General features: G+C 47.4%; 1 protein-coding gene and 1 long non-coding RNA gene across 4 annotated transcripts; both read right to left on the reverse strand.

Moving 5' to 3' along the window:
* Positions 1–4537: 4537 nt before the first annotated feature.
* Positions 4538–11371, reverse strand: LOC308385408 (uncharacterized protein). Of its 3 annotated transcripts, none has more exons than XM_080864273.1 (2): positions 7124–11371; positions 4538–4777 (listed from the first exon to the last, which is right to left on the reverse strand). In XM_080864273.1, exon 1 carries the CDS (start codon positions 10790–10792, stop codon positions 8606–8608), a length of 2187 nt encoding a protein of 728 aa, XP_080720399.1. In that variant the 5' UTR covers positions 10793–11371; the 3' UTR covers positions 4538–4777; positions 7124–8605. The 3 variants fall into 3 exon arrangements, with proteins under 3 accessions (XP_080720399.1, XP_080720398.1, XP_080720397.1); XM_080864272.1 differs by having other exon boundaries at positions 6971–11371; XM_080864271.1 differs by having other exon boundaries at positions 5364–11371.
* Positions 4538–12547, reverse strand: LOC308385564. The gene is made up of 2 exons (XR_013969550.1): positions 12409–12547; positions 4538–7190 (listed from the first exon to the last, which is right to left on the reverse strand). It is a non-coding gene; the product is annotated as an uncharacterized lncRNA (long non-coding RNA).
* Positions 12548–13188: the final 641 nt, after the last annotated feature.

A 13188-nucleotide genomic window follows, 5' to 3' on the forward strand; every position in this document is an offset into this window, starting at 1 on the left:
GCAGGCTACATTTCACTGTGTGTTATTCTTGTATAACTATGCATGTGACAAATAAAGAACCTTGAACCTTGAAGTCTGTGGTGTAGAGGGTGAAGAGGAAGGGGGAGAGGACAGTCCCCTGTGGTGCCCCTGTGTTGCTGATCACCTTGTCAGACACACACTGTGGGAGACGTACATATTGTGGTCTTCCTTTCAGGTAATCAACAATCCAGGACACCAGAGAAGCATGACCCTCACAGTGCTCGCCAGCTGGTCCAGATGGGTGTAGACACGATTGAGCAGGTAGATGATGGCGTCCTCAGTTCCGAGACGAGGCTGATAAGCGAACTGAAGGGGATCCAGATGTGGTCTTACTATGGGTCGCAGCTGGTCCAGGATGAGCCTTTACAGGGTCTTCATGATGTGGGAGGTCAGTGCCACGGGCCTGATATGCTAGATTTCTATGGTCTGTCCAGACGATAAATGGTTGAGCAGTGCCCTCCAGCCAGTGCCTCCACTCTTCCAAGGCGAGCTTGATAGCAAGAAGTTCTCGATCACCGACGTCGTAGTTGTGTTCTGCAGGGGTGAGACGACGGGAGAAAAAGGCACATGGGTGAAGCTTATCATCCCTCTGTTGTGAGAGGACTGCTCCTACTCCCGTTTCGGATGCGTCCACCTCCACCACGAACTGCAGTGTTAAATCGGGCGGGACCAGAATAGGTGCCGAGGCGAATCGCTTCTTCAGCTCCTGGAAGGCTGATTGGGCAGCGTCGTTCCGCTGGAAAGGAACCTTGGGAGAGGTTAATTGTGTTAAAGGCAGGGCTACCTTGCTATAGTCCCGGATGAATCTCCTATAGAAGTTAGCAAAGCAGAGGAACCGCTGCAGCTGCCGGCGGTTGGGGGGTTCAGGCCAATCCATTACAGCTTTTACCTTAGCTGGGTCAGGGCGTAAGTTTCTCCGCTCGATGATGTAACCTAAGAAGGCAACTGTGGACATGTGGAATTCACATTTTTCACCTTTAACGAACAACCGATTCTCCAGCAGGCGTTGCAGGACCTGTCTGATGTGGGTTTCATGCTCAGACAGAGATTTGGAGAAGATCAGGATGTCGTCGAGGTAGACGAAGATGAACCTGCTGATGAAATCCCTCAAAACATCATTAACAAGTGATTGAAAAACTGCAGGAGCATTAGTGAGGCTGAATGGCATGACTAAGTACTCAAAGTGCCCAAGGTGAGTATTGAAAGCGGTCTTCCACTCGTCACCCTCTCAGATCCCAGCCAAGTGATACGCATTCCTCAAGTCCAATTTGCTGAAAATGGTTGCCCCCTGGAGCAGCTCAAAAGCAGACGTAAGAAGTGGGAGTGGGTATTTGTTCTAGTCTATGCACGGGCAGAGAGACTTGTCTTTCTACTCGACAAAGAAAAACCCCGCTGCTACTGGCGAAGAGGACGCGCGGATTAAGCCGGCGGCGAGCGAGTCAGTAATGACTCCATAGCCTCCCGCACCGGTAGAGAGAGGCTGTAGAGACGGCTTGTGGGTGTTGAAAACAATCAGTTCTTTGAATCTTTGGGCTGAAGGAAGGACAATACTCGGTGTATATATGCTCAATCAACAATCATTTATTTCGGTACAAATCACAATAAGAGCATTACAACGTCCGGACGGGAGAGATGCCTGCAGAGGTTCGACAGCATGTCTCAAAATGGTGGCAACTTTCACAGACTTTTATAGCTAATCCCAGCCCCCCTTTCTGTCATAAAAGCTGCATCTTCACCTGTTTTTCTAATTCTTAGTGAGCCTGGCTCCTGACCTTGCCTCCCTGTCTTTCTGTGTGAAACTGGAAGGGGGGTAAAGAATGTGTTTTATCTCTTCTGCTCAGACACCTAGTCTCCCTCTTATGGCCTTCTTCACATGATTCAGCAGTAAAACATTCTCAAGAAAACAGTGTCAGACATTCACAGCTGATCAAGGATACAGAGTAATGCACATGAACTACAAATGATTATGTTTCTTTTATTCAAGAGTATAATAGAGACTAAACTACGTACATAGCACACCATTAGAACTAAAGGATAATATATGGCCTGCAGCTGTTAAGCTAATTTACTACATTGACTACTGGTCATAAAATGGCATATGTTTGACTACTAGTCTTTAACAACACCCCCTTTGATCTCTTTTCTCAAAGAGATCACTTACAAGACGCATTCCAGGGTCACAAGGTCCACGTCTCTCCATTCCTCAGGATCATCCTTTAACAGAGGCATCATAACCCCCCGGCCCTCCGGCCCTGAGGTTACGGCCCTGTCAATAAGACGAACTACTAGAGCTCTGAGGCATGGGATCAAACAACAACCACATGTGGTTAAGACAGCAGTGAAAACAGACAGTGAGACCAAGATTGACATAACAAATCCCTTCCATTGACCAAAAACAGAAGTCATCCATTCCTCCAGCGGATTATCGATACCTGAATGTTCATGCATATTATGGGCCAGAGTCCGTAGCCCCTCCAGTGCTCGAGTTACAGAGCCATCCGGAGCTGTATTATTGGGAATAAAAGTACAACACATTTGTCCAAACATTTCACAAACCCCTCCTTTTTCAGCCAGAACCATATCCAGCGCCATCCGGTTCTGCACTGCCATCAGAGAGGTTGGACCTACTTGTTCTGCTAGGCCCTGAATTGCATCACGGGTCAAATTCGACAGTCGGAGAACGTTATAGTGGACATAGTTAATTCTATCTACGTTTTTGTTGGGGGTGACGGGAAACAAGGCAGAAAGTACTGGAATGTTTTCAAAGCCGGCTGCTATCTGATCTACTAATTTAAACTCATTTGGAACGCCACGCGGAACACCGATAGAATCTATATATGTGGGCGAATTAACAGTCAAATCAAACGACCAAGATGATCCTTTAGGCCACCCTTGACGTCTGCGCCTAGGTGGTCGTCGCGCATGTCCCTCTACCCTCTCAGAATTATCCTTACCCCCTATTATCAGCAGAGGCGCTCCTAGTCTGACCATGGCACAAACACCAACCGCTTCATTTGGTATTCGCACATGCAGACTCCCACCTCCACAATAATAGTACAAACCGGCTCGAGCCCAAGTACCCACGACCGTGGCGCTCGCACGCGCTGCCTCTCCTCTTCCTGGAAATGTGGCCTCACACCAATCAGCCGGGATCTCTCCAGCGTCATACTCCTGCTCTCCTGGATCATCTGCAGTAAAATTAAAACAAGTATAATTAGCTTTCCTAGGTGTGAACGGTCCGGGAATGGTGTTATTATCTATTGGGGGAAATAAAGCAGATAATGGAGCACATTTTCCTGTATTTACTGCTCTCCGAGTAAGTCGGAGCATGCAATCAAAACCCCAGGGGTCCTCTGGATACAGAGGTGCCGGTTCAATAAATAAACGTGGGCGTGCTGTAGCGCATGCCACACAATCAGACACCTTTTGCTCTTTTGTAGTTTCAATCAGCCAGTCCAACCACAGGTTGCTGTCCACATATCCTGTGGCACGAGACATCAGCTGTCGGGGTTTCCACTTTGTGTAGTCCATTTTTGTTACCTTAGACACGGAAGGTGGGGCTTTGGTTGATGCGGTGTCGCTGCTAGATAAATTACAGCTTAATGTGGCGTTGTGGCTGGGTAATTTACAGGATGGATCTTTAAAGTTTATCTTTATTATGCCCCTCGGGTCTTTCCCAAATACATCTACTCCTAACACTAAATAAAACACTTTATCTTCTTTCCTGTACCGCTGCGGTGTAACCTGCCACCCACCAATAGACATCGTAAGTGGATTTTGTGTGTTACTGAAATCACGCTGGATTGCAAACCCCTCCCAACGGCCCCGTGTATCCCATCCTGGGAGGGTGTAACCGGTCACCATGTCCCACTCCTCACACGGGGTGTACCCCGTGGCGGTGGGTTTACCTACAAGACAAGCATTTGTGAATCTTCTGTCATGACATGTCCATACGTCGTACCCGCGCCAACTGGTCTGATCCTTTCCACAGTCTATCACGGAACACAGATCAAAAGTGAAGGCTGTGGTGGATCCTCTAACGTAATCCACCTCTATGCCTCCATAATACTCCAAACAAGGATCTGGTTTCTCACCTACATCGCGCTCAGAGCTGGTCGCCTCAGGGTCCGCGAGAGGAAGAGGAGGTGGATGAGTTCTGTAACTGGGCAACTCACACAACAGAAAAACAGTAGTTAGCACACCAATAGTGATCATAGCTAACACTCCCATCAGTTTCCAGTTCTCCAGAAGCTTTATTTTTACATTAGACTTTTCCTCCCCCATTTTAATACTTGCTAATAACTTGTAGACTATAGCTTTAGGCCTATGGCACTTTTTTTTTTTTTTTTTTTTAATTTTGCTGTAGCTAATTCTATCTTCTCGTCGGGTGATTCTCGACTTCTTTCTTCAACCTCAGGGGTAGACTACCCTTTGGTCGTTACACAGATCAGGGTATTATTTTTCCCCTTCTATACTAAGATCTGTGTTTTTTGTTGGGGTCACAGCCGTGTCCCCCTTTTTCGCCAAGAGCCTCTCCGATCGCCTAGGCTCCTCCGCCGCTGCACACTGGCTCCAGTGGTACCAGGTGTCGCCTTTGCCCCTCAGCTGGACCGCGTGAGAGGTTCGAGTGGTCACCTCGAAAGGTCCTGTCCACCTGGGCTCGTCCCACTTTCGCTTATACACCTTCAGCCACACCCACTTTGCCTCTGGCGTGGTCACCTCCTTTCCTGTTGGATCTCCCACCTGCGTAGTGAAACTAGAGACAAGAGCTTTTAGTGCTTTAAACTGTTTCACATGTTCAGACACTTTTACTTCCTCTCTTAATTCTCTTACACCTGCTGCAGGGCCTGGAAATTGTCTTCCTGTCAGCAGCTCATATGGAGTGAACCCAGTGCGCTGATTAACGGCGCACCTTACACTCATTAAGGCTATGGGAAGAGCATCAACCCAATTCATGTTAGTCTGTGCACAGATTTTTGCCAATTTGTTTTTAAGATTTTGGTTCATTCTCTCCACTTTTCCCTGAGACTGTGGATGGTAAACTGTACCATATCTATGTTGCAACCCCAACATACATTCCACCTCAGCGAGATCTCGATTTTTAAAGTGAGTGCCATTATCTGATCTTACCTTCTCTGGGAATCCATGCCAAGGGACATAATAATTCACCAGACATTTGATCACTGTTTTGCTATCCTCTCTGCGGGTAGGCCACGCCTCTGGCCAACCAGTCAGTCCATCCACACACACCAACAGATATCTACACCCTCGAACGGCGGTTATCATGTCAGTGTAATCAATCACAATTTCCTGGCCTGGTCTTTCTGGCAAAGGAAACTTACCCATTTCTGGTTTCACGGTGGGCTTCGGATTGTGTTGTCCACAAATCAGGCAGGCTCTCACATGTTCCCTTACCAGGTTTTTCATGTAGGGATGCCACCAATGACACAAATCCCTTTCCATCTGGGCCACGCCCACATGACCTAACCCATGAGCTTCTTTGATTTTCTCCTGGGCCACTCCTGCTGCGAGCACTGGTCGCCCGTCGGGCCCTCTCCACAATCCTTCTGATTGTACAGCCCCTCTTTCCTGCCACACCGCCTTTTCCTCGGGTGAGGCTCCCCCTTGCGCCTTTTCGATGTCCTCTCGCTTTTGGGCTGGCAGGTCTCCCCATTCCATACCCATACTTACCATTTGTTTTCCTTCCTTATAGCCTGCCGCCCGTTTTGCTTCCTCGTCGGCTGCTCTGTTTCCTTTCGCCACCCAAGTGTCAGAGTCGTCATGCCCTTTACACTTTATGATAGCGACCTCCAGAGGCTCTTTCAGAGCGTCCTCCAGCTGTCTCATTTCCTCCTCATGTTTGATTGGTTTATTTGTGGCTGTTCTGAATCCAGCCCTTCTCCATTGCCCCAACTCTACATGTGCTGCTCCGAAAACATATGCTGAGTCAGTATAAATGTTAACTCTTTTTCCTTTCCCTAATCTCAGAGCTTCTATCACTGCAACAAGCTCTGCTCTCTGTGCTGACTGAGGCCCTTCTAATGTTCCTGATTTTTCCACCAGCAGCTGTTCTCCAACTCCTTTCATCACTGCATAGCCTGTTTTCAATCCTTCACTCGGATCTCTAAAACAACATCCATCTGTAAAGTAATCATCTGCGTCACTCACCGGTTCTGCCCTCAAATCAGATCTTACTTTCTCTTCAACCTCTACTATTTGTGTACAGTCATGAGGTGTTCCCCCCCCCCATTTGATCTGCCATGTTAATCCCTTCATGTGTGAAGGTCAAGTTTGGGGACTCCAGAATCTTAGTCAGTCTCTGTTGTCTCAATGGGGTCATTGTAAATGCCTGTGAGTTCACATAGGCCACCACACTGTGTGTTGTGAGCACTTTCAGTGGGTGTCCCCTTACAATGTGAGCCACTTTCTGAATTATTTTTGCTACCCCTGCTGCATGTTGTGTGCACATGGGGTGTCTTTTTTCTGTGTTATCCAGGCCAATGCTGATATACATCAGTACTTGTCTCTTTCCCCCTTTTTTCTGAAACAACACACCATTTACTACTCCATTTGTTTCAGAAACATCAACTGAGAAATCAGAGTTATAATCGGGGATTGCCAAATCTGCTGCACGAGACAGGGCCTGCTTTAATTCAATGAACCGCATTTCAGCTTCAGTGGTCCAGTTGAGATTAGCTGTGAGATCTCTCATGCCGTGTTCTCTTACCAAATCCCTCAGAGGTTTGGTTTTGCCCACATAGTCAGGAATGTAGTGTCTGCTGTAACCTGTGAGCCCAAGAAATGACAACATTTCTTTAACTGTACGTGGCTGGGGGTGTGACATAATTGTTTCCCTCTGGGAGGCCAACATGCCCACCGTCTGCATCGCCACCACACGACCTAGAAATGTAACTTCAGTTCTGACAAGTTGGAGTTTTTCTCTACTTACTTTAAAGCCTGTTTTAGCCAGCTGGCGAAGCACCGTCAGTGTCGCTTGAAAACAAGCATCAGCTGTTTTAGCAGCAATCAGCAAATCGTCCACATATTGGATCAGTGTGCATCCTTCAGGTAAAACACATGGAGAAAGAGCATTTTTTAGTACCTGATTGAAAATGCCAGGTGAAAGGGCAAAACCCTGCGGCAGCCGTGTGTAACGCAGCTGCTGGCCCCTGTAAGTGAATGAAAAAATATCTCTTAAAGATGGATGCAGAGGAAGACAAAAGAAAGCATTTGCCAAATCTATGCATGTGAACCACCGCTGATCTGGAGATAAATTAGTCAGAGCTGTGTAGGGGTTTGGTACAGGTACTGTTTGTGTCTTAAGGACAGCGTTTATTGCCCTAAGGTCATGTGCCATGCGATACTTGCCCGTGCCTGACTTTTCAACTGGGAGGATCGGAGTGTTCCATGCAGAGGAAGACGACTCCAGCACACCCACCTGCAGGAGCCCTGAAATCGTTTCTGCAATCCCATTATCTGCCTCTGGAGTGTGTCTGTATTGTGAACGCCAAATAGGGGTGTCATCCTTTAACTCAAATGTAATGGGTGAACAAAATGTTAAACCCACATCAGTTGGACCTTTAGACCACAGAGTGTCTGGGAGTTCTGTTAAGCCTTTAACAGCTTCCTCGTGATCAGATTTCTCCCTGCCATGTGTGCGCTTTAAAAATTTGTGTTCTAACACACTCTGATCAGTAGCTGTCACAGAAATTCGATATGTTTTACAACTGGGTGAGTATGAGACATCAGTGAGTTGTGTTTGTTGCCAATCTGTGGCCCTTGTGGCTGTTCTCACCATGGGGCCTAAATCTTTTGCTTGATGACCCTCGTGTACTGCCAAAGACACATGGGGAACCGCTTCATCCCCCATTCTATACCAGCTCATTTTCTCTTCAGGGAGTGGAACAAACGCTGCCACTCCAGCTGTACCAACATAAATGTCCTGAGAGTTAAGCTCCCAAGTTGTCTCATCTAAACACTCGTTAAACAATTCCTCAAAGCACTCAGTGCGTTCGCGATCATAAAACAAGGTCACGTGGTAGGGGTCACGCAAGGGAGAGTAAACAGACATGGACATTATCCAGGGACGCCAGAGTTGGTACTGTGCCAGAATTCCATCTGATGTGGTCAGTCGCGCCCAGTAAATCTGCGCTGTACGTTCACAATCCTCAGATAACAGCCACTGTCCTCTCATTCCTGATTGCAAACAGGACAGCTGTGTGCCATCTCTCAAAGTCACTGTCAATCCATCAGCTCCACACATGATAGTAGCTCCCAGCTTAATGAGCAGGTCCCTGCCCAACAGATTAACTGGAACTTGTGATGAAATCATGTATGAATGTGTTAAGGACTGACGTCCTAACTCCGTCTTTAGAGGGACAGTCACTGGCAAAGTCATGGTTACCCCAGAGAAGCCGATAACACTGATTTTTGTGTCTGTGAGTGGGATGTCGTCAGGAGCCGTACGAATGGTGGAATACGTTGCTCCTGTGTCCACTAAAAAGGGCAGGTTACGTCCATGAACCCTCAGTGGTAACAGGGGGTCTGCCCCTCCCCCTATTTCCAGGCCTCTCTGTGGGGTGTGTCAGTATTGTCCCTGCTGCCCGTATTCCACTGAATACTGGCCTGGTGGAGCCATCTGTGAGTTGGGGGCCGACCATTGTCCACGCCCCCTTCTGGCCGAACGTGGCATGTTGTTGCTGAACGGCTGAGGTGGTTCTGGGCACTCTCGAAACCAATGTCCAGTCTGACCACAGTTGAAGCACACAGTCCCTGGCACATATAAACCTCCTCTTGGCGCACCCCTTTGCCTGCCCATGCCGCCGCCTCCTCCCCGTTGACCACCACGTGAGCCCCAATTTCCTCTACCGATCCCACGGCCACCCCAATTTGTGCCTCGCGCGGGTCCCGGTGTGTCTACTGGCAATGCATTAGGATCAACATCAGTCCCCATTTGCTGGAAACCTTGAGCTACCATTACTTTTGCTATTTTTTCATCCTTTTTCTTGTCATTTGCTTTTCCTCTCATTTCACCCAGCTGTAATTTCAACAATTGCTCTTTCATGCTATCTGTCTCCTCAGTTTTAGCCATAACCTCATCATGAGCTGTCTGCAGGCGATGCACCAGATGTTTCTCCCACACATGAGACTCTGCTCCCTCCATGTCGGGATTATCAGTCATGGCCACTCTGACCTTTTCGGGCACACCTTTTAACACAGCGTCTCTAAACCACAATTGTTGCATCCCCTCTCTACCAGGATGCTGGCCAGTATTAAGGGCCCATGTGGCTTTAGCCTGTTCTATGTACTCCCTTGGAGTTTGATCAGGCTTCCACAACAACTTTAAAATCTTAGCAGCATTTGGAGTGGGATATTTTTCACGTAATGCATGAGATATTTCATTCACAACACGGCAAAACGGGATGCTATCAGCCATCAATGCTGTACCTGCTATTTTTTCTATGTCATCCAGTGCTGTGCCTTTAACACATCTGGCCACCACAGCTCTGAAATCACCTATGGCCAGTTGAACACCTGTTGTTGCTCTATCAAATTCTCTCAACCACCCTGCACCTCCGTCTGTAATAGGGGGTAATAACTCAATCAATGCAGTTACATCTCCCACCCCGTATGGCTTGTATTTCATGTGACCCCCAGCGGTCACCACCAGGGGAAATGATCCCGGCAGAGACAAAGTGTCCCTGTCATCCTGGCTCCGACGTGTCATGGGGTGTGGTTTGTTTGGAAGTTTAGGTTTAACTACTCTGCCTCTTCCTGCTTTTTCTCTAGCTGCTCTATTGTAAAAGGCCTCTTCTAGCTCCGGCACTGCATCTAATTTCTGCTTTTCCCAGACACTTACTGGTGTATTATCATCCAGTGTGCCTGATAACCAGCCCTCGTATGCGTCCCCATTGGGCCCGCACACCTCACCTTTCTCAACCTGTGGTGCAACAACTACTCCACTACATGCCTCATCCTCAGAAATTTGATGACGCTGCTCTAGAGTTATTATAGCTGTTTCAAGCAGCCGCACAGCCCGCTCTTCTTCAGACTCTGCCTGCTGGGGGGACTGTTTCATGGGCGGTGACTGCACTCCGCCACAAGCTCCCTCTTCATTAACAAAAGTGGAGCTTTGTTTTATTGTTTCACCCCTCGGGGGTGGAGTAGGTCGTTTGGGCTCTTTAGATATATCACAATCTACATAGCCTCCTGTCACTTCTAAAACTTGGCCATTTTCACTAGAGAGACTGCCCTGCTCCACCCTCAGCACAGGGTAGAGGGGGGCGGGGGCCTGATAGGGAGGGGGAAAGCCAGTGAGCGATGACTTCACCGGAGAAGCCGGCAGCATCAGCTTCTCAGGCTCCTCCCTTCTCTCCCTCATCCAGTGCTCCACCCCCTGGCATGTCACAGCCCACCTTGTTACACGGGCTTTCTCCTCCTGAATTTCCTGCAACTTTTTTCCTAATCTGCGCCTGTTCCAAAAAGCAGCCTCCTCTAACTGTGTACTAATGTCCTGTTCTTCTTCCTGGCGCTTCTGTGCTATTCCCAGAAGTAATTTTGCCAACGAACTTCTTGATTCTCCTCTCACTCCTTCCTTATCACACAACTTTTTTACTTTGGCTGCCACAGCTGCAGCCTTTGATTTTTTCTCACCCACGCTGCCAGGTCGCATGACCCTCAGCGCCCGCAACAACTCCTTCACCTGCTCATCAACAGTTTTCCACTCACCCTGCATTTCTCCTCTTTCTATGTCAGATTTAGGACCCGACATATTCACACCACCACACACTTCTCGCCCTTTCACTCCCTTTTTTTTTATATTTTTAATACTTTAAATGTTTACACCACAGAGTAATACACCCAATTATGCCCGTCTATCTCTCTGTGGCTCCGAATTCCCTCTTTATTCTAATTTCACACTCGTCAGGGGACAGGCACACAACAATTTCAACCACTGAAACGAGGAATTCAACCTTTTTATATTTCTTTACTAAATCTAGACTCAACGTTTGTTCGCAAAATGTGTCTTGTTCTAGTCCGGAAATAAATGTGAACCCGTGATTACACGGTCGTTCCAGTGTTATTTCCGTGGCTATGCGGGGGCCCTCACCTCCCCAAGTCACCACCTCGGCACCCGGACGCCGCCGGTCCTGGCCAAGCGTCCCCGGACAGGAGGGTCGCCACTCCTAGGGCAAATGTTCCACAGGTACACTAGGCATCAACCTTTGATCCTAAAATGTGTATTTGCTCTAATGTCCTCCTAATCAAACACATTAACCGTCACTGTCACTGTGTTCGCGCTTCACACTCCACACAAAACACACTCAGAGCGCGCCTCAGTCACACTCTCCCTCAGTGCGCGCTTCACCCACAAGACAGCACCCAGAGCGCGCCTCTCAGCTTCACACACACTCTCTCACCCAGAGCGCGCTTTGACACTCACACACAACACTTTTCCTCAGCGGGAATTTTACACAGAAACCTCTGAGCTCAACTATTAGATCTTCTTAAAGCACACTGCACCATAGACCAAAATACCCTTTTCTCTGCGTTTATGACCGCCACAACGGAGCAAAGTCGCATCATAAAAGTGATGCTTGCATCCCCGAAGTTATACCAGACATCATAAACCAGGTTTTGCTCTATGTACTTCTTTGGCAAGTAAAATTTTACTTTGTTTTATGACCGCAGCCCTTAAAAAAAAAACTCGACTGACGCCACAAACCACCGTCAAACCTCTGTTCAATGTACTAAAATTAGCACCAACCACTACTGCACTTCACGGCCGCATATCACCGGAACACGCCGTATCATAAACCAAACCTACGGACGTGTTTCGCTCTCGCGTTGCCAGTGTTTAACCGCACCGTGAAGCCAGCATCTGCTTTTCCTTAAATCAACTTCTATTTCATAGCCGGCAAGAGCCAGGACGTAACCGACATCATAAACAAACTTCAAACCTCGACTTCAATGTACTGAACTAATGGCCGCGTCTTCAGAAGAAATTCTAACGTATTATTGCTACAGAAGCCAGTATTAGACAAAATTAAATGTGGAAGGTAAAGTGGCTGCACTCTAGTCCAACGTAGTATGTTATTAGTATCTCGGTAGAGGCAGATTACTGCAATCTAGACCAACGTAGTATGTTATTAGTATCTCGGTAGAAGCAGATTACTGCAATCTAGACCAACGTAGTATGTTATTAGTATCTCGGTAGAAGCAGTTTATTTAACACACTGGAATTCAGCCTCAACTTATGTTGTTAGTATCTTGCGCCAAAAACCAGACACCGACAAATTTACTGTGAAAATACATGTGACTCAGCGAACAGATTAATTTGGAAAGCCCAATATGCACATTTGGTATAATACAACAGGTTGTGCTTACCTTTTTGTTGTTAGACCGGTCTTCCGTTCGCCTTGCCCCACGATCTCACCAAAGGCCAAATCTGCACCTCCTCAGCACACCAAAGATCCGGGTCACACGGCACCAAGTTGTTGAAAACAATCAGTTCTTTGAATCTTTGGGCTGAAGGAAGGACAATACTCGGTGTATATATGCTCAATCAACAATCATTTATTTCGGTACAAATCACAATAAGAGCATTACAACGTCCGGACGGGAGAGATGCCTGCAGAGGTTCGACAGCATGTCTCAAAATGGTGGCAACTTTCACAGACTTTTATAGCTAATCCCAGCCCCCCTTTCTGTCATAAAAGCTGCATCTTCACCTGTTTTTCTAATTCTTAGTGAGCCTGGCTCCTGACCTTGCCTCCCTGTCTTTCTGTGTGAAACTGGAAGGGGGGTAAAGAATGTGTTTTATCTCTTCTGCTCAGACACCTAGTCTCCCTCTTATGGCCTTCTTCACATGATTCAGCAGTAAAACATTCTCAAGAAAACAGTGTCAGACATTCACAGCTGATCAAGGATACAGAGTAATGCACATGAACTACAAATGATTATGTTTCTTTTATTCAAGAGTATAATAGAGACTAAACTACGTACATAGCACACCATTAGAACTAAAGGATAATATATGGCCTGCAGCTGTTAAGCTAATTTACTACATTGACTACTGGTCATAAAATGGCATATGTTTGACTACTAGTCTTTAACAACATGGTTCCCTGACCGGGAATCGAACCCGGGCCGCGGCGGTGAGAGCGC

This window comes from Rhamphochromis sp. 'chilingali', assembly GCF_963969265.1.
Source record: "Rhamphochromis sp. 'chilingali' genome assembly, chromosome: 1".
NCBI classification, from domain to species: Eukaryota; Metazoa; Chordata; class Actinopteri; order Cichliformes; family Cichlidae; genus Rhamphochromis; species Rhamphochromis sp. 'chilingali'.